The sequence below is a fragment of the Scardinius erythrophthalmus genome, assembly GCF_964197995.2.
Source record: "Scardinius erythrophthalmus genome assembly, chromosome: 21".
Lineage (NCBI taxonomy): Eukaryota > Metazoa > Chordata > Actinopteri > Cypriniformes > Leuciscidae > Scardinius > Scardinius erythrophthalmus.
This window is the reverse complement of record NC_138241.1, coordinates 15826294-15853224: the sequence shown is the minus strand read 5'-3', so window position 1 is coordinate 15853224 and position 26931 is coordinate 15826294. Positions and strand designations below refer to the sequence as shown.

The following is a 26931-nucleotide window of genomic DNA, read 5'->3' as shown; positions in this document are numbered from 1 at the left end:
AGTTGAGCAATCAAAATACTTGATTTGCACCCATCACATGCAAGACGTCACTTAAGTAATCACACACAAGATGCAACGGACTAACAGACTTCACATGATCCAACAGCTACTGCATTTAACTCAATGGAGCAAGGAGCTTTAACTTGTTTGCTGCTGACCTGCTGATGCATGTTGAAGCCTGCTGAAAATTCAGATTTCATGTCATAAGGAAAAAAAACATGTTAAAATATATTAAAAATAGAAAAAAGATATTTTCAAATGTAATACTTTTTCACAATATTACTGTATTTTCATCAAATTAAGGCAGCCTTGGTGAGCTTTTACATTGTTACAAAAAAATTTCTTGTGCACCAAATCACCATATTAGAAAGATTTCTGAAGGATCATGTGACACTGAAGACTGGAGTAATTATGCTGAAAATTCAGCTTTGCCATCACAGGAATAAATTACATTTTAAAATACATTAAATAAATGCAGAAAGAAATACTGATAGGAAAAACAAAGAAACACTGACTCTAAAATCTTTGATCATTCTGAACATGTCACTTGTCAGTCCTTTTCCAGTTTAAATGTTTATTTTGTGTGCGTGCGTGTGTGCGTAAAGTAAACCATTGAGGCTTGAGTGACTTAAAATGACACAGAAGCCTGTTAGCAACACAATTACATAACAGATCTTGGGACACACACACACACACACACACACACACACACACACACACACAAACACACACAAACTGCCATCCAGCAGTGGGGAAGCGTCTTCTCTCTGACGAGAGGTAATTGGCTCAAAATGTGTCCAGAACGTTTACTGCGGAGAATCACTGACAAATGCTTCAGACCCTCTTACTGTCACATTACAGTTAGAAGGAAACCAGGTGTGCTTTCTCACACGCTCTCTCTCTCTCACACACACACACACACACACACACACACACACACACACACACACACACACACACACACACACACACACACACACACACACACACACACACACACACACACACACACACACACACACACACACACACACACACACACACACACACACACACACACACACACACACACACACACACACACAACTCCTCCTCATTATATACTAATAGACAATGTAACCCCATCTTAAATGTAAGAATCCCCACACAGGTGGAGAAAAAAAATTCTCTGAAATTAAAGCAGAAGAAATATCACAAACACAAGCTTTCCTTGCACGCATTATTGCCAGCAAGCAAAAAAATATATTATTAAATAAAATGCAGGGCTGCTCCTCTCCTCCATCAATCTCTCACTCTCTAGAATGTTCTGGAAGCACTCAAGAGAGAAGCCATTACTCCAGAGAGGAAATCGGCAGGGGAGTCTCACCTTCTTGCCAAGATGTCGCTGTGTGTATCCATGATTAAATGGGTCTGATTTTTTGGGGGGGACTATCTGCCTGAGGCGAGCGGATGGAAGCATTCCATCTTTATCTGATTTTTTTATTTTCAGTAACTTACTTCTTTTCATTTTCCATATATTTATCATCTAGTGTGCCTGAAGGTGTATTTGTGTATCAGTACTCTCCTGAGCCCTGTCACTACAGAGAATAAACTTAAAAACATCACTAATTAGACCACTAAACAGACCAAATGGAGATGAAGACAGGACTGAGAGAGAAAACTAACGAGAGAGAGAGAGAGAGAGAGAGAAAGAGAGAGAGAGAGAGAGAGAGAGAGAGGGAGGTAAGGATGGTATCACTGTGGAGCGTGTGTCTTCACTAAGAATGAATGGCACCAGTTGCTAGTGTTGTTTGTGTTTCACTAAAGGAACTGCAATCAGGTAGTGCAAATGCTAATATATGTAACGGTTAATGCCCGACGAGGTGTCCATTATCAGGTATTAATGGACGACGGCGAAGTCCATTAATACCTGACAATGGACACCTCGAAGGGCATTAACCCGCTTATACCATGGTCACTTACGAAAGAAAGAAATATTTAATCAATTAATAATACTTTAATGTGTTTTAGAGTAAAAATCGTGAGGGTTTTTATTTATTAAGTCGAGCGCACTATTTAATATCTCCCGTATACAGGCGTTGCCAAGCAACGTGGCCACAGCGACCCGACCGCAGCAGTTGATCAGTGAGTTTGAGCCAGCGCAATCATTTAGAACTGTCATCAGGCAAATTGACGGGACGCCTTTCCTAGGTGTACATTATCTCTTTTTAATGGACACCCTGCAGCCAATCAGAATCGAGTATTCACCCAGACCATGGTATAAATTATATTATATCACATTATATTATACATCAAAGATAAATGAATATAAATATTTTAAATGTAAATTAATATTATATATATTTTAAGAATTTCTTCCATTTCAGGGAAAATGAAAAATAAATAAAAAAGTCTGTCTCTATAAATATCTCTCTTTCTTTCAAACCCTAGAGCCATCACTGTACCGTACCTAAACCTCCCTCCTCTTTCTCACACGCGCACACACACACTGAGGGAGAGTGTGTCAGTCTCGATGGGTGATTAGGTGACACATTAGGGCTGTTCAGGTAATCCTGCCTGTCACCTGCAGTCATACACACACGTCTAATAATGCAGTCATGCAGTTTACACACGCACTGAAAACTGTTCTAATTCAGTGACACAGACTGATGAGATATGAGATTCAGTCTTCTGTTCAATTTACTGCTTAAAGAAAACAATTCTAAACCTGTCTGTATCTCTTTGCCTAAGAAAACATGTGACTCTCGGAGGAAATAACACACCACACACCTCCATTAAAACACTTGAACTCTGAGACTATGTAGACACAGTCAGGACTCAGGAGTGCGTTTGGCAATTTTATTACAATAAAATTATTTAAAATTATTAACTTGTATAAAAATGCACTTATTATTATCATTGTTATTATTATTGCTATATATTTATAATAATTATTATTAACAATAACAACAATAGCATAATAATAATTGTTCTATTATTGTTCATTATTATTATTATTATCATACCAATACAAGTAATAAAAAACAATAAAGTGAGTATTTGAATGTTATTATTATAACAGAGTAAATAAAGCATCACCTCCAGAAAACCACATGATCTCTGAGGCTATGTATACACAGTCATAAAATATTTATTTAAAATAATTGACTTGTTAAAACTGTATTATTATTATTAGTGGTAGTAGTAGTATATGCGTGTATATATGTATATATAAATTATAATAATAATAATAATTAGAATATTATTGTAATTTGTAAAATTATATTTCACGGGGAAGTGCAAGGTGGTCTGGTTAACTAATACAAGTATGATACTCAATGTCATCATTATTAGACATGTTATTGGAAAGATAACATTAACCTCCTACAATGATGTTATTTGTTTGCATATAATGCTAAGATAGCCATGGAACTTGTGAACATTTTATGTGGTTTGACAGTAGTACTGTAGTAGTTTAGGCAAACAACCAATCTCAGAATTTGGAAGTTATTGCCAGACAGAGTCTTATTCTGGGTCACATCATTAATGCAAAAGCCTTCTGGAAGAAGTGTGTCTGTGTGTTGTGTGTCAGCCTGAAGGCCCACAAGCTGTCTTATAGACTAACTGATTAACCAGAAAACACAAACACACACAACATTCCATAGACATAATTATTTTTATACCGTACAAACTGTATATTACCAAAGAAATGTCCAAAAAATTACCAGGTCCACACACACACACACACACACACACACACACACACACACACACACACACACACACACACACAGTACATGTGAGAATATTCCACAAACCTTCTTAAAATAATCATCTCACACCTCTGCTCTACACACACAATCAAAAACACCAGCTTTTCACTCTTACTTTCTCCAGTGTGATGGCATCCTTCTCTCTCTCTCTCTCTCTCTCTCTCTCTCTCTCTCTCTCTCTCTAATGGCAGATACATGCTTGAAATCTAAATCTTTAATTCTGTTGAAACCCTCAGGCTCCCTTAAAGACACTAAACAAGACTGGTCTTTCATTTGACCACAAAATACATCTGAAATCACGATGCTGCCGTTTTATTTCTATATCATAAATACTATACGGATTAATTGCTGTTAAATGAAGATAATTCATCTTTTTTTTTTTCATCAACAATTCAAAACTTTTTGGCCCAGCTGTTAAGTCGTGGTGATCATGATCTCAAGCTTGCACCAATGATCCTGATCCTATTCCACTATTTTTCCTATTCCCTTAATTTTCTGTCCTCTATTTACTATTTATACAGAGAAAAGTCTTAAGAATAATTTTTTTTTTGCGAAAAATATATTAAAACTTTTTAAACCAGTGCTGCTGTGAATTTGTCTTTTGCTTCAGCATAAATGTAAGACTGTTTGACAGGTAAAAGCATGCTGGGAACAATCAGGGTGGAAAAAAGGAATAACATTAGGGGGAGAGAGAGAAAGTGATAAAGGGGATGTATGAGAGGAGCTTTTGCTGTGTTTTGATTTATTCATATCTGACCATTAGCCTAAAAACACTATGTTGTTTTTAGGTGTGTGTGTGGCTTAGTAACTGTTTAGAAAGAAGAGAAAATATCGAGGGAAGCAAGAAAGCACGATATTTCAGCACAAAGTAAAAAATAGGTCGAATCATTCAAGCAAAGGAGTCTGAAATGCTGGTCTATGGAAACACTGACAATCCTATCAAAAACAATGAGACATAACATACGAGATGTGTACTTGCTAATGTCTCTCACCCTTTTGCGCAGGTTGCAGGTGAGAATGAGGTTCCGGGAGAAGGAGTTGGCAAACGCTGTGTAAAAGTCTAACACCTTCAACAGGGCTTCCCTCTTTATGATGTGAAGATCACAGTATGTTAGCGCTCGAACGTTAGCGCATGAGTGGGCCAAAGTCGTCTCCTTCCAAAACACATCACCGAACACGTCCCCTTTACCTGAGAGAGCAAAAGGACAAAAGGATCAGAGAACACTCAAAGGGAAGATTATTAAGATATTTAACAGAGCAGAGAGTTAGTGGGAGATTTAATTGGTGTCTTGTATCAAATGTATCATCTCACAGCAAGGTTGAGCAGCAGAATGATCAAATCTGACATTTCAATTAATGTTCTCTTAATACTGTAGATCTAGAGACAGGCACCAACCTGAGCAGGAGAATTACTGTACTGGAAAGAGTTTAGCTTACTCTACTTAAAAGGGTAATTAACATAAAAAGCAGAACTTTGGATTACTCACTTTCCTTTCATTCTGAACTCATATGAATGTATGTCTTGTGTGGAGCTGAATAAAGCCAAATAATAGCTTTGTGTGAACTGACAGAAAATTAAATTAATAATTTTCTCAAAAATTAATTCTCTATCAAAAATCTGCTATCATTTAAACACCCTCATGTCATTACAAACCAGCATGACTTTCTTTCTTCTGCAAAAGATGATATTTTAACAGTTTTTGGATATTTACTGGAAACGTTGCCCTTTGCTCTGGTCCGTTCCTTATACAAAGCTATCATATGACTTCAGAAGAATTAGAACAGTGAATTAGAACAAAAAGTCATATGAAGTTTTTGGTGGTTTTTTTTAATCCTTCATAGTAAAAATTACTATCAACTTTTATTATATTAAACATAGCAGCTTGGACATTCTTCAAAAAAAATTGTGTTCCATAAAATCAAATCAAATGAGTTTGGAACAACAAGTAAATGAATGAATTTTCATTTTCCAGTCAAAGGAATGGAACGGAACGGAATTAGCGCCAAATTATTTCATCCATTTTGTGACGAACATCCTAATGAAATGGATCGATAAAAATAAAATAAAAAAGTAGGACGGGGACTTGTTCAAATCATCAGCTGTTGACTGGATGAAGGCAGATTTGAATGTGAGCTTGCTGTCAATCATAAGAAAGGGACGGGGTTTAAGTAGACTAAATGATTGGAGAAGTCCAGCATGTTTTCCAGAGAGAAGTCTGACATTTCACTGGAAGTTACAAAATTACAAGCTAAAAAAGAAACGAATGCATGAATGAATTGTTCACAATAAGATCAATGACCTACATTAAGAAAATAGATAGGGTGGAGTACCATTTCCAGCCAACCTTAAATTTTAAGGCCAAAAGGAACTCAAAACTATTCAGAAATGCAATAAGTGTAAAGCACAAAAGATAACTCAGAGCTCAAGTATCATTCTTTTAATTATCTCTTATTTTCAGAACTGAGTGAAAGAGCCAAGAAACATTAAGAGACAGTAAGAAAGCAGGATAATTGCTGCATAGATGAACGTGGTATTATCAGAGAGGAGTGTAGCTGTCTCTACTCGTTTGAGATGCCGAAGATCAATGGCACACTGATCTCTCCCATCACTTTCCACAGATCCTCGGCGCCAGCGACCCAAAATAGACCTTCAACCTTCAAGTGCAAAACCCTGCACTGATTCCATAGGACGCAGCAGTGCTGAACGTGCAGTTACCACAAGAAATCTGGGAAAATCAAAACCATTTTTGGCTGGTTCAAAGAGAAGTTTCTTGTTTTCAGGCTAATATTTTTGATGCTGAGCTCAGCATTATCTTCTTACAGAGATCATCTGCCACAGGTGTTTGTCCTGCCAATTAAAGACTTATTTCTAGTAGCAAAACATATTTAATTGGCTGCACATGCCAGACCAATTAAACCACAATTAGCAGCTGCTAGGAATGCATGCACACATGCGCTCTAATTAACCATTCAAAGCAAAACTGAAAAATCCTCTTTTCCTGAAAACCATTGTTCTGCTGTCATCTTTAACAAAGCAATCCACTCTAGCGTCAACCTTAATAACATGTTGTAGACTGCAAGCACAAGAGCTGATATGTTGCATTTAGTTAGTACAATATATACCGTATATATAACTTAATACAAATTCCAAATTGATTCATGTAAACATTATTATGGTACAAAAAATAAGTTGTTTCACACGGTCAGGGTATTTATTTTAATTCGAACATACTGTGTGCAGCAGATCTGGTCTGCAGAGACTTTGTCAAGGACTCTACTGAGAGTTTGAAGACAGTCTATCCCTGAAGAGGCTGTAGGGATTTACGGTTTATCTCAGACAGAAGCCAGCAAACATTGTCTCCAAGGAGTCATGTGTTACCATGGCACTCTGTTGCCACGTGGGGACAGTTAAACCCATACCTTCAGGATCATACTGTAATATTTTATAATACTTTTATAGTGTGTGTAAAGGTTGGAATATACAAATTCCGTCCAAACTGAGACGGCGTCCTGCTAAAACAGAGACATTTACAGAGTGAGGAGAGTGGATACATTTGAAAACCCTGTTTTTATGATGTAGTGTAGACTGTACAAACATAGGTATTTGAAAAAGATGATGTTTAGTCATGTGTTTAGTCATGTGACGTATGTTGTACCCAAAGGTATCTATGGTTACACCAGCATTGTTGTGCCCGCTATTATTTTCATAGTGTTGTAAGAAACTGTTTTTAATTTGTGCAGTCCTCATACTACATTGCTGCAAAGATTTCAGAAAATTGCTGTCCTGTGGCAAAGCATGAGAGAAATTGCATTTTAGACCATTCGTATTTTGAGTGCAAACTGGATGCACTAGTACAGTAAGTTGTGGGATATTTTGCTAATAAAATGATCATCCCAGAAGAATAGCATGAGATCCTTATTATGTCTGGTCTCTCAGCATCATCTCAGTGATCTTTTAGTATTACGCGTATGCAGTAAGGTGATTTAAACATTATCCGATGCTTCAGTATGGAAGAGTGACTGTTGGAAAACACTTGAAAACGTTAGTGGAAGGAGAGCGTTTTGAAACGAAAATGCTGTTTTCAAATGTGTACAGAATAATGTAGACCGAGAAACTATTAGCAATATCTTCTTTTGTGTTCCACATAAGAAAGAAAATCATACAGGTTTTGAACTGCATGATGGTGAGTAAATGATGCCAGAATATCCATTTTGGGAGAACAATCCCTTTAAGTAAACAAGTGACACTTGGGTATGTTTTTCCTTAAGCACATTAACAAGGGTTCTGTTGAAGACAGTCCAGAGAAAATAGTTTTGGGTAAATATGAGCCATATGGATAAATGTGACTAATGTCATAATTTCTTCTCATTCGTCTCCTGTAGAGCCGCACAGCTCTACACCTCACTAACTCGACTCCCCAGGAGCCCATCTTCCTCTGCCCAGACACCCACCACCCTCCTGGGCACACAGAGACACTGTGGGTCCAGGCTTCCTGCCGAGCTGGAGGAGAGACAAGGCCTCAACTCAGCGGCCATTAGAGCTTAATGATTAATGCCGCTCTATGGTTCCATTCCGATGGCGACTCAAGGGAGAGTGATATTCTAATGCGATTTCAGTGAAGCAGCTGATTGAAAGTTTAAAAGTGAGATGGTGTTAATAATGGAAGTCAGTCTGATTGCTGGAGATCCAATCAAAATCAAATTAATGATATCAAAAAGAAATCATTTTAAAAAAAGTTTTTCATCACCATGACAACCAAAATGTATTTCTAATCTAGAAGTCAAACACTGACAGCAGCAAGAATGAACAGATATTGAGAGATGCTAATAGATGGTAAAAAAAAACAGAGCATGTATTAAGCACACTGTACGATTTATAATAGTCCTTTCAGACTGTTGCTTGTCAGACTGTACGAACATGAATCCCGCTGTAAGCCATGTTACACTGTAAGATCTCAGTTGCTATTAAAGCGTAACTGTCGCCAAAATGCAACCTAGGGTCTTTTTGTTAATCTACCAAACGAAAGGCAAACTTTCGTTTAAAAGCATAATTAGAATGGAAACGCCACTTTTAAGTTTGACCGTATTTTCGTTTTCGGTCAAATTGCCTTTTCAATGGGAGTGCTAGACGCACGACTATGATAGCATCAAAATCACTACTTTTAAAACACCAAGAAGGCTTGACACAACATGAAACTTTGCTCGAAATATCACCATGGGCTCTACACATGAACTCATTGAGCATTGAGAGCATTGTTTGTGTACACAGAGTTAACTAAAAAGAAAGATTTTGAACAGCTCACTGTAGCTGTGTCCACCAGCATTTTGACAGACAAAAATAGCCGATCTCCGAATGCAATGTAACAGGGAGGAAAGTAAAGATGGAAAGCTCATAAAGCTTAGTTCCATATAAATTCACAGATAATTTGTTTTGTCGTTAGTGAAAATCAATATTGACCTTGTATTTGAAAAAGGATCCTCATATAAGAAACAATACTAAAATTCAGAGTCAGTTCATTCACATTCGGAGATCGGCTATTTTTGACTGTCAAAATGCTGGCGAACACAGCTACAGTGAGTTGTTCAAAATCTTTCTTTTTAGTAAACTGTGCACACAAACAATGTACTCAATGCTCGAGTTCATGTGTAGTTACTTCGAGCAAAGTTTCATGTTGTGTCGAGCCTTCTTAGTGTTTTAAAAATAGCGATTTTTGATGCTATCATAGTAGTGCCCCAAGCGCTCACATTCAAAAGGCAATTTGACCGAAAACGAAAATACGGTCAAACTTAAAAGTGCCGTTTCCATTCTAATTATGCTTTTAAATGAGAGTTTGCCTCGGGTAGATTCAAGGTGCTCTAAGTGATGCTGGGTGACGTCACTTCTTGTTGACGTTCGAAGTATTGTCAAACAAAACGGAGGCTAGCTAGACCCTCCCTCCTCCTCATCCACGCACTAACCCCCCAAACCCCACCCCAAATCATTCTTGAATCAGGCTGGAACAGTTTGTTATGTTTCGTGGTGCGGGTGAGCCCAGTTTGTTTTTCTTGCCGTTTGTGGAGCCTGTGGTGTCAGAGGCCGCGTTTTTTTACAGTGTGTTCAGGGGACAGGCAGCTAGCGGATAGTGAGGAGATGTTTGCTGTATGTGACAAAAAAAAACATTTTGGCCTAAAAAACGTGTGACATCGCTTAGAGCACCTTTAACAAAAAGACCCTAGGTTGCATTTTGGTGAGAGTAACCCTTTAACTGAGACTGTACGGCAGTCATGACGAGTAAAAAACGGATGCACGCAAGAAGACTCATCTGGGGTTTAACATCAATCCATGACGCATTCGTTGACTGTGAGCTGGACAGAAATTCTAGCTAGCAAACAAAAACACTCTAGCATCAATTTTGATCATAGCTTTTCTTAAAAAAGGAAACTGGGAAAAAAACAAAGATGTGTGTTTGGAGCAAGTGGTGGTTTGTTGTTGTCTTACTAATTGCATCATCATGTTCCGCACTCCGATTGTTTTTGATTTGACAGTTGGCGTAGAAGTCTGGACTGTGCGTCAAATCTTTTGTCTTTGAAAATTTGATCACATTAGTCATTAATCAGCAGTCGGTGAACATGTCAAACTAGCGATCAAAGACTTCCGATTTTTGCCTAGGAATTAGAGGAATCTTTTAGGATTCACAAAAATTGGTCTCAGGCGGGCAAATCGTAGCCAAAATCGTACAGTGTGAACCTGGCATAAATCAGTGCTTTTAAAAACAGTTACCAAACGAACCCAGTATAGCGATGACCTCGTCATCCTGGATGACCTCCAGTGATCCTGACACCACAAAGCAGAGCAGGTCCACGCTTTCACCCGCATGGAAGATGAGGTCACCGGGGGCGGAGTGTATCATTTGGAACTCAACAGCCAATGAGCGCAAACATCCGTCACTGGCCAATCGGAAGGCAGGGTGCTCGTTGAACACGTTCCTGTTCAGGTGCACGCAGATATCAGCCCGCATGTCCTTAGGGCAGATGGAGAGCACCTGTGCACAGATGAATTTCCAATGTAGAATTTTCCAGGAATAATATCAAAAACTTCAATCATGCAACCATCCCATCTGTTTCAGTCTCACCTTCTCTGTGTCGATGCCTTTGGACATGGACCACGTGGAGACGATGTAGTCCATCACTCTCTCACTGAGGCCTTTGGGCACCTGGTAGAGCTTGAGGAAATCCCGCACGTTATTCAGCATTTCGTGGTAACGGTTGGTGTTTGCATACATCTGCTGGAAAATGGTTGTCACATTACCGAAGATGGTGGCGTAAAGGAGAGCTATAGGACATGAGGAGAGAAGAATAAAATAGATATTGGTCAGACAGATTTGAAATGAGAATAAATAAATAAATAAATCCTTTAATCAATTCATTTTAAACATTTAAATAAATTGTTAAATGTACAAATATAGTTTATTTAATATTTTCTTTTGTCTTCCACAGAAGAAAGAAATGCATACAGGTTTGGCACAACATGAGGGTGAGTAAATGATGACAGAATTATCATTTGACAGATATAAAATTTTGGGGTAGATTCTGAATGAATGAATGAATTGAATGAAGCAAAAATTAAATTTAGATAAATAAATTGTTCAAATGTGACAATAGATTTCGATATGTGTGACAGAATATATTTTGCATTAATTGAAATACACAGTAATTGTTTCAAACTAGAACTGCATGATTAATCGTTACAAAAAAAATCATGATCTTGATGCAAACACCCACAAATCTCATTCTTAAATGACAATGATTTGGTGACTGTTAAAAAAAATTATTTGTCATTGAATCATTCGTTTAAAAGATTCGTTCAGAAATGCTGATTCGTCCATTAAAGAAACAAGTGAAGTATTTATGAGTAAGTCATTAAATCATTCATTCAAACCGATTTAAAAAAAATAATTCATTCAGGTTAATTAAACATTTTAAATAGACTGCAGCAATTAACATTGTCTCTTGACCTCTAGTAAACTATGTTTTTTTGTTTAGTTTGTTCAGAATCGTGGGAGAATTCTATTTGAAACAAAATAATCATGATTCTCACTTTATCCAGAATCCTGCAGCTCTATTTCAAACATTTTATAATATGCAGTTTTACAATGCAAATGGCACAATGTAAACCTCTGCTCCTGTTTTTATTGCCTTTCTCATGTGTTACCACAGTATCTTCAATCCTCATCTCTATGGCAACCTTCCTGAAATAGCTTTTTCAAATACTTCCACTCACAACCAATAAGAGAAGAGCAGGAACAGAAAAGAAAGTGAAATGGATGGAATGTGATAAGATAAAATGGATGATGAAAAGCCAAATGAAATGACCAAGTTAGAGGAGGAGAAAACCGATCGAGAGAAACAGGGAAAACAAGAGGGGGTCAGAAGGCTGAAGAGAGTGAGTTAGGAAGGGGATTTCTTCTTTTTATACTGTTCTGAATTAGTTTTCAGTTTTGGATATCAGCCATCTGACTCACCTGTACTGAAAGAAAGTAATTATAGTCAAAGAAACCTCACAAACAACCTCACAAATACACAAAACTAATCAGAGAGTCATTGTGAAAGAAAGAAAGAAAGAAAGAAAGAAAGAAAGAAAGAAAGAAAGAAAGAAAGAAAGAAAGAAAGAAAGAAAGAAAGAAAGAAAGAAAGAAAGAAAAAGAAAGAAAGTCTGACTCTTTTGGCCATACCTGAATCAATATGGTTTGAGAAATAGAAATGATCTGTGAGTGAGGTGGTTTTTTAACACACACATTAAAGGTGAACTTCTATGCAGAGGATCGTTGAATCAATTGTTATGAATCAGTTAGGTGAAACAAAATGTTTGAACTGACTCACAGAACTGAACTGAACTTAACTCTAACTCTAATATTAAAGCATATCTTAAAGGTGGTATCAGTGATTTCAGGCCCAAAAATATTTTTATCACATTCATCTAATCTTTCCTAACGATCCGCTAGCTGCCCGCCCCATAAGCATGCCGTCAAAAAACGCGTCTCTGTAGGCAGCCTAGGCTCTGAGATCTGCACACAAAAACAAATGGTTTAACCCTCTGATGGTCTTTTTTTATGTCTACACTCGAGTCCTTTGGGGTCTCTAGAGACCCCAGACAATAACATTTAATTTTGTAACAAGATAATAGTTTTTTTTTTTTTACAAATGTAATTTTATTCTGTTTGTTAATGTTTTTACTCAACATTTGTGCAGTTTTTGGAGAATTTATGATATTTTTTAAATTTCTATAAATAAATAAATATTTAAATAGCCTTTTTACAAAAAAACAGCATTTGATGTAAAATTCACTTTATAAAAGACCCAGATTTCTAACTTTCATTCATGGGGATAACATGGATGATTTTAAATGGTTTAATGTAACATTTATGCCCATTTTTTGGAAAATGCAGTTTTAAAATAAAAAATAATAATTTTAACCACTAGATGGCTATAGAGCTCCAGTATATGCTATTTGCTATTAGACTACCTGAAAGATATCTTTTCACAAGTTGGATTCAGTTGGATTCATATCTAAATGTTATAAAATTACAATTATAACAAAAATAAAATATTTTTGTCAAAGTTTAGCATTTTTTTGTACCAAAAAACCCCCCAGTTTTTCAATAATGTTACATTATGATTAGAATCAAACCTGAACAAAATGTTATAAAGAGAAATGTTGGAGTCTTAAGATTTTATCATTTATTTCAATCATTTATTTTTAATCTAATTCTAGATTCTAGACACACTCAATTGTGTGTGTGTGTGTGTGTGTGTGTGTGTGTGTATGTGTGTGTGTGTGTGTGTATGTGTGTGTGTGTGTGTGTGTGTGTGTGTGTGTGTGTGTGTGTGTCTGTCTGAGAGATAAAGAGAAAGAGAGTGTGTGAGTACACATTGTTGATGAGCCAGTGTCACCACACCACTTTATATTTGTAGTGGGTCCGCATTTTGGATGATTTTATTTGACACATTATAGCCTTACAAATGTTCCTGTGTGTGTGTGTGTGTGTGTGTGTGTGTGTGTGTGTGTGTGTGTGTGTGTGTGTGTGTGTGTGTGTGTGTGTGTGTGTGTGTGTGTGTGTGTGTGTTACATTTTCAATGTGTCAGTATCACCAATTTATTTTTGTGGTGGTACTGCATTTTGGATGATTTTATTTGACAAATTATAGCCTTACAAATGTCAGTCCCGGCTCCAGGACAAACTACTTGGGGTGGCTTTTACAATTTTTAGGTGGGCTTGCGTGACGACGACGGGGGGGGGGGGGGGGGGGGTTAATAAGACACACACACACACACACACATAGAGGAATACATTTTTGTGACTATAAAAACTGTTCTCTTATCATTTGTAAAATAAAATCATCCAAAATGCAGTACCACCACAAAAATAAATTGGTGACACTGACACATTGAAAAATATACACACACACACACACACACACACACACACACACACACACACACACACACGCACGCACACACACACACACACAGGAACATTTGTAAGGCTATAATTTGTCAAATAAAATCATCCAAAATGCAGTACTACCACAAAAATAAATTGGTGATACTGACTCATTGAAAATGTAAACACACACACACACACACACACACACACACACACACACACACACGCACATACACACAGGAACATTTGTAAGGCTATAATGTGTCAAATAAAATCATCCAAAATGCAGTACCACCACAAAAATAAATTGGTGACACTGACACATTGAAAAATGTGCACACACACACACACACACACACACACACACACACACACACACACACACGCATACACACACAGGAACATTTGTAAGGCTATAGTGTGTCAAATAAAATCATCCAAAATGCAGTACCACCACAAAAATAAATTGGTGACACTGACACATTGAAAAATGTGCACACACACACACACACGCATACACACACACACACGCATACACACACACACGCGCATACACACACACACGCATACACACACAGGAACATTTGTAAGGCTATAGTGTGTCAAATAAAATCATCCAAAATGCAGTACCACCACAAAAATAAATTGGTGACACTGACACATTGAAAAATGTGTACACACACACACACAAAAACACACACACGCATACACACACACACACACACACACACGCATACACACACAGGAACATTTGTGAGGCTATAGTGTGTCAAATAAAATCATCCTAAATGCAGTACCACCACAAAAATAAATTGGTGACACTGACACATTGAAAAATGTGCACGCACACACACACACACACACACACACACACACACACACACACACACACACACACACACACACACACACACAGGAACATTTGTAAGGCTATAATGTGTCAAATAAAAAATCATCCAAAATGCAGTACCACCACAAAACTAAATTGGTGACACTGACACATTGAAAAATGTGCACAAACACACACACACACACACACACACACACACACACACACACACACACACACACACACACACACACACACACACAGGAACATTTGTCAGGCCCTGCGTCAAGGGGGGGCTTGGGGGGGCTTAGCCCCTCTAAGATGATCTCAAGCCCCCCTTGCGGTGATCTGAATGATGATTATGTGACTGAGCGTTCGTGCAGGGTTCGCCTAAACACTTTATGAATAAGATAACAATAAACGAGAACTGCCTGAACTGTTCTTTACTTTAGGCTATTAAACGTCTTTTCACACACATGTGAGAGGAAAATCCGAAGACCGTGACACCCCAAGTACGCAATGCATGACCTTAATTGCCTATCTACTAGCCCCGAGGTTAAAATGCATTGCACACATAGAACGAGCGCCAGCACATCCAGAATTAATGTGCATATACACAATCAAACATAAGGTCTGTTACAATTATTAGGCTACTTTTATTATCAAATCAATATTAGGCTACAATTAATTAGCCCCGCACAGGGCCGTTTGAAGGAATTTGGGGGCCCCAAGCAAAATGGACATGGAGGGCCCCCCCCCCCAAAAAAAAACATATTATTATATGTAACCATATTTCGTCTGTTCGAAAAAAAAGTTGCACTAATGTTTGTTACAAGCAGCATTTGCCGTCAGTCAGGTAGCTAACATAAACATATTTTTTCTAGCCTACCTGCTGCAAAATTACACCATTTGTACAAGACAAGTGGAGCTATTTTATCCAGTGTAATTTATCACTTACCACTATCTTTAGGGGTGTAACAAAATTCACGGTTCGGTTCAATACGATACTCATGTGTGTGTGTGTGTGTTTGTGTGTGCGCTTGTTGTGAGCAAAATAATTCAGCATTGTGGATGCTTTTTGAATTGGTGGAAGTGTGCCACTTTATTTCTGTCATTTCTGTCGATGTGTTCTGTGTTGTTTCTGATTTTGATGATGAATTTTGTCTATTTTGATTGCGGGGTCTCCAGAGACCCCGAGGACCTCGAGTGTCACAAATTTTGTCACGCTAACATAAAAACAGATATCATTCCACTTTATTTATTTTTTTTTGTAGATCTAGAAAGTGTTAAGAGCCGTAGAAGGTTTCATACCATTTGGACAAAGGGAACATTTTTTTTAATTTGAGCAAAAGTCATTTGCGGGTCAAAAAGACCCCGCGGACCATCAGAGGGTTAACTTTAGCCAAACACTCAAAACCAAAACAAATAGTGTTCCAACCAATCACCGACAGGGGGAGGGTGTTGTGAGGTTTTGAGCCAGCTTCTTCTTCAGCTCTGACTTCGCGTGCACGAGCACGAGCATTGTTTTGGTGAGTGTATTTTTGGGCCTGAAATCACTGATACCACCTTTAACACTCTCTGAAAAAAGTATTATAAGTCTTTACTGGCCAATATAACGTGCATTAAAATCATCAGCTTAACTCGCCTGCAAGATATCATGAATATTTGATATATTTTCCAGCCCTAACTGGATGTGACAGTTCCTCACAGTTCTTCAGCATCAGTTAGAGATGAGGACTGAGAACTTGTGATCATCAAAATCTGCTTGGCATAAATAAAAATATTCCAAATAGGGCTGTGCAAAGATTAATCGCGATTAAGCGTATCCAAAATAAAAGTTTGTGTTTACATAATATATGTGCGTGTATATGTATAAATACACACACATTAATGTATATATTTAAGAAATATTTGCATGTATATACTGTATATATACAGTATTTATATATAATTTCTATTTTATATATATATATATATATATATATATATATATATATATATATAAATTTTTAAATATATACATGCATGTGTGTGTGTGTATTTATATACATGTAAACAAAATAATTTTACACAGTACACGCATATATTACGTAAACACAAACTTTTATTTTGGATGCGATTAATCGTTGCACAGCCCTAATTAAAAACTAATCATGTCATGAGGGATTTATCTAACATTTTTGTGCACAATACAACCATATTCCACCTCACACATCACCCAGTGAGATTTTAAACTTTTTATCCAGGTGTAACTTTGTGGCAAAAATAGAGAAAGTTGTAGAGCAAATGGCACGGATGGTGCATTAGGAAGAGTCTCAGGGGAGCATGTACAAACTAACACACATAATGAGGCCTTATAGGACCTCACTACCACAGAGACAGACAGAGATGTGGGCAAGACAGGAAGAAAGAAAGAGTAAGACATGAGATTAGGAACTTTAGCGAAACATGAAAACAAAAGAGAAAATATCTTGACTGAAGGATCTGGAGATGAGAACAATGTGTTCGGTTAATTACAGACGGAGAAAGAGAGAATGGGGCTCTGCGCTGTGTACGAGCCTTATCAAAGAGTCATCAGAACAGCTAACTACAATTATTCTCTCCATTAATTGTGAGCTGTTGTTTTTATTGGGCGTGTGTGATCATCTCCCCTTGATTAAACCAAAGTGTTCTGACATCATCATGAGTAGATCAACAGAGCCCTTTTAAAATGCCTTAAGCCCAAAACATACTCATTTCTGGCCTAACATGGCCTTACTCTGGCGTCAAGAATGTCATTACGGGAGAAATCCCTTGTTCTAACATTATTCTGACATCAAGTCTTTGCTTGTATTTGGCCATAAGCACGTCACACTGAAAGTTGTATCTTGCTGTTCCTACATTTCATGCGTCAGAAACCAAACCAGCATTAACAGAGCTCATTCGGCCATCCTCTTAAAGATTCACAATGACCCCATTAGTGTAATGAGCTTTTAAAATGACTGCTCCACCTAAGTGATGTTGTTAGAGAATATTACAGGTCAGGGAAACCGCTGTCTAGGTCAAAAGCAAGAAAATACTGTATGACTCTTAGATCTGAGGGGGATTTTTTTACAAAAAGGCAGAGGAAACGAAGACGACGAGTGGAGAAGAGATGGGAGGCAAAACACATTGTAAGCCCAAGTAATCATATTTCTGCATATAATATAATATAATATAATATAATATAATATAATATAATATAATATAATATAATATAATATAATATAATATAATATAATATAATATAAAATATAATTTTAAATAAAAGTTTTAAAGAAGTCTCTTCTGCTCACCAAGGCTGCATTTATTCGATCAAAGATACAGTAAAAAAGAATTTCTTTAAATATTATTACAATTTAAAATAACTGTTTTCTATATTTTTCTATATTTTAAAATGTAATGTATTGCTTTGATGGTAAAGCTGAATTTTCAGCATCATTACTCCAGTCTTCAGTCACATGATCCTTCAGAAATCATTCTAATATGATGATTTGGTGCTCAAAAATAACTGTTGTGCTTAATATTTTGTGGAAACCATGATCCATTATTTTCAGGATTTTTTTGATGATTAGAAAGTCCAAAAAAAAAGCATTTATTTGAAATAGAAATGTTGTATAAATTGTAAAAGGTTTATATTACTTTTGATCAATTTAATCCTTGCTGAATAAAACTATAAACTCCTTTAACCCTCAAAACGTATTCACTTTATAGCCCTTAATCCTGTAATTGTGGACAAATGTGGGCACAGAGGACTCAGGTGTGATCCTACTTTTTAATTATTATAAATGTTATATCACTGTCTTCGATAATATTTTGTCTATCCATTTATGGTGTTTTTTTTTATTTTGGGGGTATTTTTGAATTTATTTACTTCAAAAAGTACCATATTTTCTATGTAAATTATGCTTATTTTTATGTTTTATTTTTTATATTTTTTTAACTACATTAAAATATCATTCCAATAAGTTCTTAGAGCTAAAACCTAAAGATGAAGTGACTTTGCTGTCACCTGGTGTCTTATTTTGGTATTAAATTAACAAAAAAAACAATAATATCAATAGCCACTAGATGGCTATAGTGCTTAATGGCTGCATATATAGGCCGATATAGGCTGAACTCTATGAACCACTGTATAAAATGAATTTGACCTCTTAAGTTTTTGACTATCACAAGTTAAAATTGTAATTTAAAAAAATATATATCTGTGTTAGGTGAGACTATACAAAGATGCCAAAATATGCTTAGATAAATATGACCATGCTATAAGGAAAAGACAAAGTAGTAGATCATTTATCATGTATTTCAAACACAAAACATCAAATTTAAATAACTAATTAGTACCAAACAGGTAAGAACATACATAAAATAACTAATAAAATATTTTTTTGTAAAAAAAAAAAAAAAAAAAAAAAGCTCTGTCATAGGCTCATTGAATGCATTGTTTTTGTGTGTGTGTGTGTGTGTGTGTGTGTGTGTGTGTGAGAGAGAGAGAGAGAGAGAGAGAGAGAGGGTGATGAGCCAGGTGGATGATTGGATCATACCAAAAATCATGGTCAGACATTGGCTCATTCAATTATTTGTTTTTGTATGTGTGAGTTTTCATATATATTTATATATATATAAATATATAAGCCCAGCTCTGTCATAGGCTCATTGAATGCATTGTTTGTGTGTGTGTGTGTATGAGTGTGAGTTTTTGCCATGATGAGAATGTTGTACAGGATCAGCCCTTCATTTGTGTGTATGTTAGATATGCATTGTATTGGATCTATTTATTTATTTTTACAAAAAAACAAGAAGAATGCTCTAAATTACAGTTTTTCATATTCATTTCTATGGGTGCCCATTTTTGACCCAAATACAAGATTAAGGAGTATTTTTTTTTTCACCCACTTAACATTGTAGAATTGAGTCCAAAAATTTTTTGTGTGTTCAGGAGGCAAACTTAGGAAAAGTAGCCAAGTCTTGTACCGCTCAGATCAAGGGAAGTATTTTTTAAAAATAAATCAAAATTATTTTGCCCACATTTGTCCAAAATTGGGTTTTAGGGTTAAAAAAAAAATCACAATAGTAAAAATCTAATTGTGAAAATAAATGAATAAAAAAAAGTAAAAAAAAAAGTTTTAAATAAAATAATATGTATATGGCCAGTCTGAATACTCGATTTTGATTGGCTGTTGGGAGTTCCAAGTCAGTTTAATCACCGTTCTATATTAATGCTCTGTTTTCACTGAACACACACACGTCACTCGCACACAGAGATTGCGCTGCACACACAGAAACATTCAGGAACACAGAAACTTATCAATGCTGCCCTGCGACATTAAAATAGCTTCGCAACTGAATTGCTGCATTATATTTCTTAGAAACTAGAGGGTTACACGCTATTTTGAAACAATTAAACTCACAGCTTCATTGAGAGAAATGCTGAACAGATGCAGGTAATTCACACACGCATTTCTCTCTCTCTCTCTCAATAATTTAATTCAAATAAATGCTTTAATTAATTTATTCAAATAAATGTAATCTTGCGCACTACTTTATCTCTTTGTCTGATTTAAACCCTTCCGGTCAAATACTGCACCACAAACATCAATAACATCTTTAAGTTGTTAATGCTGGCAAATGACCATGGTGTAAGCGGGATAATCAATGTCTAGCTGTGCATTAAATGATTTGAATGCCTGCGGAGGGCATTCAAATAGTTTAATGCACAGTTAGCCATGGATTATCCCTTACGTATAAGTGCATGTATGAGTGCGACTCGAATGCACTCCATGGAGGCAACCACTCGCTTCGTGTCGGGTGATTACGAGGGTGTGTGTTTTTGCCATTTGAACCTAGGTTTTCTTGCACGCTAAAAAAAACTGTACATTTAAAAAGCCTACAGAAAACACAGTTGCATGATGCCCCCAAGAGTCAGTGCATGCGGGGTTTCTATATGTGTGTTTGTGCGGTTCAGCACTCACACATGCTGATAATTATTACTGCATATCTGTACAGTATCCAGAGTGACTCCTCACTGCACACACATATCTGGAGAAGGACATTAACAACGACTGGCTTCATTCCTTCATTCTGGCCAGTTATATGTGCTTCTCTCCACCCATCTCTCTCTATTACTGTCTCTGAGTTATTTCTGAAGGAGATGAACTAGAAGCAAAGGACTGCTGTCTGGAAGATAGAGGGGCCAGATGAGATTAGTCAGATGAACTCTGACAGAGGAGAGAATAAACAGAAAAAAAGAAAAGAAGCAAGAAAAGAGACCCAGTTTAACCTAATGTAATATTAATATTTACTTCGGGTGATCTGATTTATCAGGTGAAAATGACAATCTATCTCACCTGCTCATTTTGTTGTGAAAAAGATGATTTGTTAAAGAAGAAAATCACTCACATCCGACCATCATCATGGCCACAGAGAAGATCTTCTCTCCGTCTGTAGCTGGCGCAATGTTTCCGAAGCCAATGGTGGTCAGGCTGGTCATTGTGAAATATAGTGACGTTATATACAGAGAGTCTTTCCCAGGACCGCCCTCCCATTGGCCAGTCCCACTGGCATTGAACCGGTACGGGGATCCAATGTTGATGGCTAATTGGTAGAGCCAGCTGTCAGTCTTAATGGTGTTGGTTTGTTCGTCAATGACCTCATAATCTCCAATGCTGTACCATATGCAGGCAAGCCAGTGGGCCACCAATCCAAACACACAGACCAGTAAAACTAGCACAGCTGCGCCATACTCCAGATAGTGGTCCAGTTTACGCGCAACACGACCCAATCGAAGCAGTCGAACTACCTTCAGAGAACTGAACAAGCTGCTGATGCCCTGGAAAAAAAGAGAAAATAAAGATAGTTTATAATATAATATGGTAACACTTTATTTCAATAGTCCACTTTAGACATTCTACTAACTTTGCAACCATGTCAACTAAGTCTCAGAGTATTAGTAGACTGTTATGCTACAGCCTGTTATTTACATCCTGTTTTCGGTCGAAGTCCATAGTAATCGATTGTCGAGTTCAAGCGCGTGATCATAGGTACTAAACCAATGCGCGTGAACTCGACAATCGATTACTATGGACTTCGACCGAAAACAGGATGTAAATACAGGTATTTGCGCTGGCTGAAATAACATCATTTTTATCCCTATCTTTCACATCTACTGCAGTCAGATTGACTCGCGTTCACCTCGAAGGAATCACTCACATGACTGTGCACTTGTAATGACACATCAAGGATGTTAAGATGCTAAAAGCAGGTTTAAATATTGCCCCATTGAAGTAAACAGGGTGCAAATTTTAAAAAGAGGATAACACTGTGTAAGCAACACCGATTTTTGTAGTTGTTCTCTGTTCTACTGACAGCACTCCAAATGTACAAAAAAATGAGTTCAATGTTAAAATTGACCGGAGTTCTCCTTTAAGCAGACGCTCAACAAATACTCTAATGACTGATTGACATGCAGTTGCACAGTTACTTATAGTTAGTAGAATGTCTAAAGTGGACTTTCAAAATAAACTGTTAAACATTACATAACATAACATACTATGTAATATAATTTACTATAATATAAACTATTTTTGGTATTGGTACTGTATTTTACATATATTTTACTGCATATTTGTCATATGTAAATGCTACATTGAAAATGTTTCTTGTACAACTAGAACTGCTTTAATATTGGGTTGAAAATTTTACAAAAGATACAAATTAATGTTTTACATGAATTTGTTATCTAGTGTGATTTTTGTATGCACAAGGAGTCTGACTACAGCCGGTCTGCTCCACACGGAGATCTGATTTCACCATCATCGAGTCCATCTGGGATTATATGAAGAAACATGAAGAGAGAGACTAAATCCAGTAGAACTGGGGCAACAACTCTAAGACACTTGAGGAAACCTATCAGAAATATCAGATCTCCGTGTGGAGCATACCAGCTGTTGTCAGACTCCTTGTGCATACAAAAATCTCACTGGATTATTATAATTGATGGCTAAAGAAAATTTAACCGGATATTTCCTACTGACACACTACAGCAAATTATATACTGTAAATAACTGGCTTAAACCCATTTTTTTGGTGAAAATACTAACACAGTTCCTGTTTATGAACCCATAATTAAACAATCATCTCACTCTAATGACATGCAGCACACAAACGGACAATCTATTTGACGTTCAGTCTATCTGGTTAAATCATTCCTTTATTGTCATTTATTACAAAGCCTCTTAAACGACCACTGAGTTATTTTACACTATTTGGCACACAGCATTGTTAATTGGACGCTACATTCTGAAACAACGAGTGCTTTTCATATTTTTCAGTTCACTGAACACACTCTTTACAGTCCAAATTGCACAAAATATAATTCTGCAAACAGTTTGTTCTAAATTTGGAGCAGGTGAGCTGAGCCAAGATGACAGAAAAAGGTGAGAAAGTGGTTGGACATCAGAATCACTTTGCAGGAGAACGCTCTGTTCTCACACATGATCGTCCAACATTAAAAGGCCTCTGAAAATTTGATGTCTGGCAGCACTTTAGTCCTGCGTAAAAACATTGCAGTTCAGTCCAGCCTGGCCTGGTGTGACCAACTGAAGCACAGCCCTTCTTTTAAAGTGCAAATTCAGTTACAGACATGCAGTAAAAGATTCAAGCAACTCTGTGTTGACATGACCAACAATGTAGCTGGTTATACTCAGACCGAAACTGTAAAGCTAAACCAAAATATGTAAAGATATAGCCTACAACAAAGCTGTTATGAAACCCCAATCCTATTTCAAAAGTCAACTGTAAAAAAAAAAAAAAAATAGGATTCATAAATAGGGAATGACAAATACTAGCAAAGTGACACTGAAACTATAAACATTTGTTATCACAAAAAAATGAAGATTTCACATAAATGGATATGAATAACGGAGATACTGAAGCCTGAAGTCATGTATGCTGCTCATGTTTATTTCTCTGATGCTGGCCTGCCTGAGAATAAACTTTATGAGAATAACAGAGCATTACATAATGCTTACACCAAAATCTTAAATATTAAATTCTCTTTCATGTGATAAGAAATCCACATGAAATATAACTTGGAGATGTAGCGCTATGGGATTTAACTGAAAGCTTGTCCTGGAATAACTGTGTATTTTCTTTGAGGTGTTTATCAGAGCTATTTATCAGAGACAACACGCAATGCTGTGTTCAATTCAGACACAGAACTGAGTTCTGTTATCAAGGCAAATGGTGAAGAGTGGACCTGAACTAGTCAAGATGCACTATGCAACAGTAAGGGATTTTAAACCCTCATTCAGATACACATTATACTCTTAAAATAAAGGTTCTTTATTGGAATCAACGGCACTTTCTTAAGCCATATCGAATTTGTTGACATAAATGAAAAATGCAATGACAAATAAACTGGGCAGTCATACAGAATTATGGTAATGGGTCAATATAATCAATCACCCATGGTGATAATCACACCCTTGCTGGTTAAAAATGGTTTTAAAGATGTATTCACTACAGTGGACTAGATGCATAAGGCGGCTAATTACGAAATTTATGTTAATTATTTTTTTGGCACAAGAAACCTTGATTAAGTGGACTTGAGGAAGAAAAATAAAACTCTACAAAGTGTACAGAATTCAATTATGTGTGTTTGATATATAATAGACAGTAGATGCTTTTGGGCTAGTCCAATTTAACTGGGGCATGACATTTCTACTAATTCTACAGGTGCAGAGGACTCCGCAGGAACAGTAGATTATAGGGTCCACACTATAATATAATATAGTGATATTATGTGTATATAGTAATATATATATATGATATAAAGGCTTCCTCAGAAGGTTTCTGGTACAGTGAGCAGCTCTCTTAGGTAAAACTTGTACATTAAACTTGCATTATGTATACAGTGGATTGTGGGCTGGTAAGAGCACACACCAACTTTTAAGGGCCATTAACACGTATAGTGCATGATGGAAGATAGTGCCAGCATGCATTATTTTATTTTATTTTTAAAAATTGAGGACTGGTGGTGAATAAAAAAAAAACAAAAAAAACTTTTTTTGTCTTGTTTTAAAGGGGGGGTGAAATGCTATTTCATGCATACTGAGTTTTTTACACTGTTAAAGAGTTGGATTCCCATGCTAAACATGGACAAAGTTTCAAAAATTAAATTGTACATTTGAAGGAGTATTTCTGTTCCAAAAATGCTCCTTCCGTTTGTCACAAGTTTCGGAAAGTTTTTTTCGAGTATGGGCATGTGTGACGGCAGATGGGGCGGAATTTCCTTATACGGGTCCTAAGGGCACTTCTCCGGAAGGGCGCGCGCGCACCCGTAGACCAGAGCGAGAGAGCGAAAGCAGTACGCCCATCAAAGCGCTATGCTCAGCTTTAGGGAAGTCAATGTCACCAAAGAAGTGGGTTTTTGGTTGCCAGGGCAAGACAACCCTGCACAGATTCCCAAAGAACCCGGCGTTAAGGGACCAGTGGATGGAGTTTGTTTTTCCAGAGCATCAACGGAGTTGTGCAAATGTGTTTGTTTGTTCCCTGCATTTCGACGATGATTGTTTTATAAACAAGGCGCAGTTCGACGCCGGATTTGCAGATCGTCTAATGCTTAAGGATGGAGCAGTCCCAACGATAAAGGTTCACGGTCGTGCGTTGGAACCGCAGACGGTGAGTAAAACTGCCTCAAATGTCTGTGTGTTGTTACTTAGCTATTGGCGCGTAAGCACAGCTTTAGCTCTGCCCACACGGCACGCCTCCAGCCGCTTGTTTTTTTCCGGGAAGACTCGGTACCGCCTATCTTTCTTTTATAAATATAATAAAACTAAAGACTTTTTGGAGATATGAAGGATGCAATACTACTCTATAGGTACTCAAGATTAACATGAGATTGACTGAAACTGAGTGTTTCACCCCCCTTTAAGCATTAACCTCACTAAATATTGTTAGATTTACGTGCTGTTGAACATGCTGTTGATTAAAATGCTAAATTTGATAATACATTTGGGGTGGAAATGAATAGGCTTGGACTGGTAACCCAATTCACAGGACAATAGTAACACCAGATTTAAAATATTCATGATTCTGAAGCTGAAAAAACTGAATTATTTTAGACGAATATGCTTACACTGACTTACACTCTGTCACTGACTAGATATATTTAAAACAATATATTTACTGGTAACATAATACATTTGGCATTATCAGGACCCACAAATATTCCCCAATTGCATATTATACATTATATATAGTAGTTTAATGTGGTACTGACACTAAACTCTGTAAACTTGATTTTTTTTCTCACACAGAAATGTTTGTTTTGGGTGAACTATACACAATACATATTGTCACTATCCACGATACATATTGTTGCATTTGTGTATTGCGAGATATTGTTACACCCCTAATATATTAGTATGTACAGACTGTGTATTAGTAAATACCGTCTCAGAAGGTAGGCACACCCACAGACTGCACAAAGTCCCATCATTGGGCATAATGCTCAAAAAATTTAGAAGATCCTACCCATTCTTTGTTTTGGCAAGTGGAAGTGCAGTATGGTTTCCGGGTACAGAGTTGATAAAATGTGAGCTTCTGGGGAAAAACTAATTTGTCAGAACTTAATTTAGTAACACTTTAGAAAAATGATCCATCATTAATAGGTAACTATGCAGGAAGTAATGCAGGTCAAATGAGTAAAAAAGACAAATTGCTCAATTCTCTCAGACACACGTTAATGTTGTGATTAGTAATTAATTGGTAATTCTTTATAATTTGTCATAGTTAATTGTTCTTAATAATCTCATTCAGTAATTATTGATTACCTATCTCAGTCCTAAATTTGATATCACTTAATGATTAGTTAAGCTTGTTCCCATTTTAGTTATTATTAGCAGCTG

At 36.7% G+C, this 26931-nt stretch overlaps 1 protein-coding gene across 1 annotated transcript in view; it reads right to left on the bottom strand.

The window, feature by feature from the left end:
- kcnh5b (potassium voltage-gated channel, subfamily H (eag-related), member 5b) overlaps positions 1–26931 on the bottom strand; it is a gene marked incomplete at its 5' end in the record, with an annotated part of 45938 nt that overhangs the window by 7315 nt on the left and 11692 nt on the right. Inside the window, 4 exons of the mRNA XM_081351967.1 lie at positions 4745–4941; positions 10522–10774; positions 10865–11064; positions 21422–21851. Of these exons, the coding sequence (XP_081208093.1) occupies positions 4745–4941; positions 10522–10774; positions 10865–11064; positions 21422–21851 (1080 nt within the window). The remainder of the gene's footprint in view (positions 1–4744; positions 4942–10521; positions 10775–10864; positions 11065–21421; positions 21852–26931) is intronic.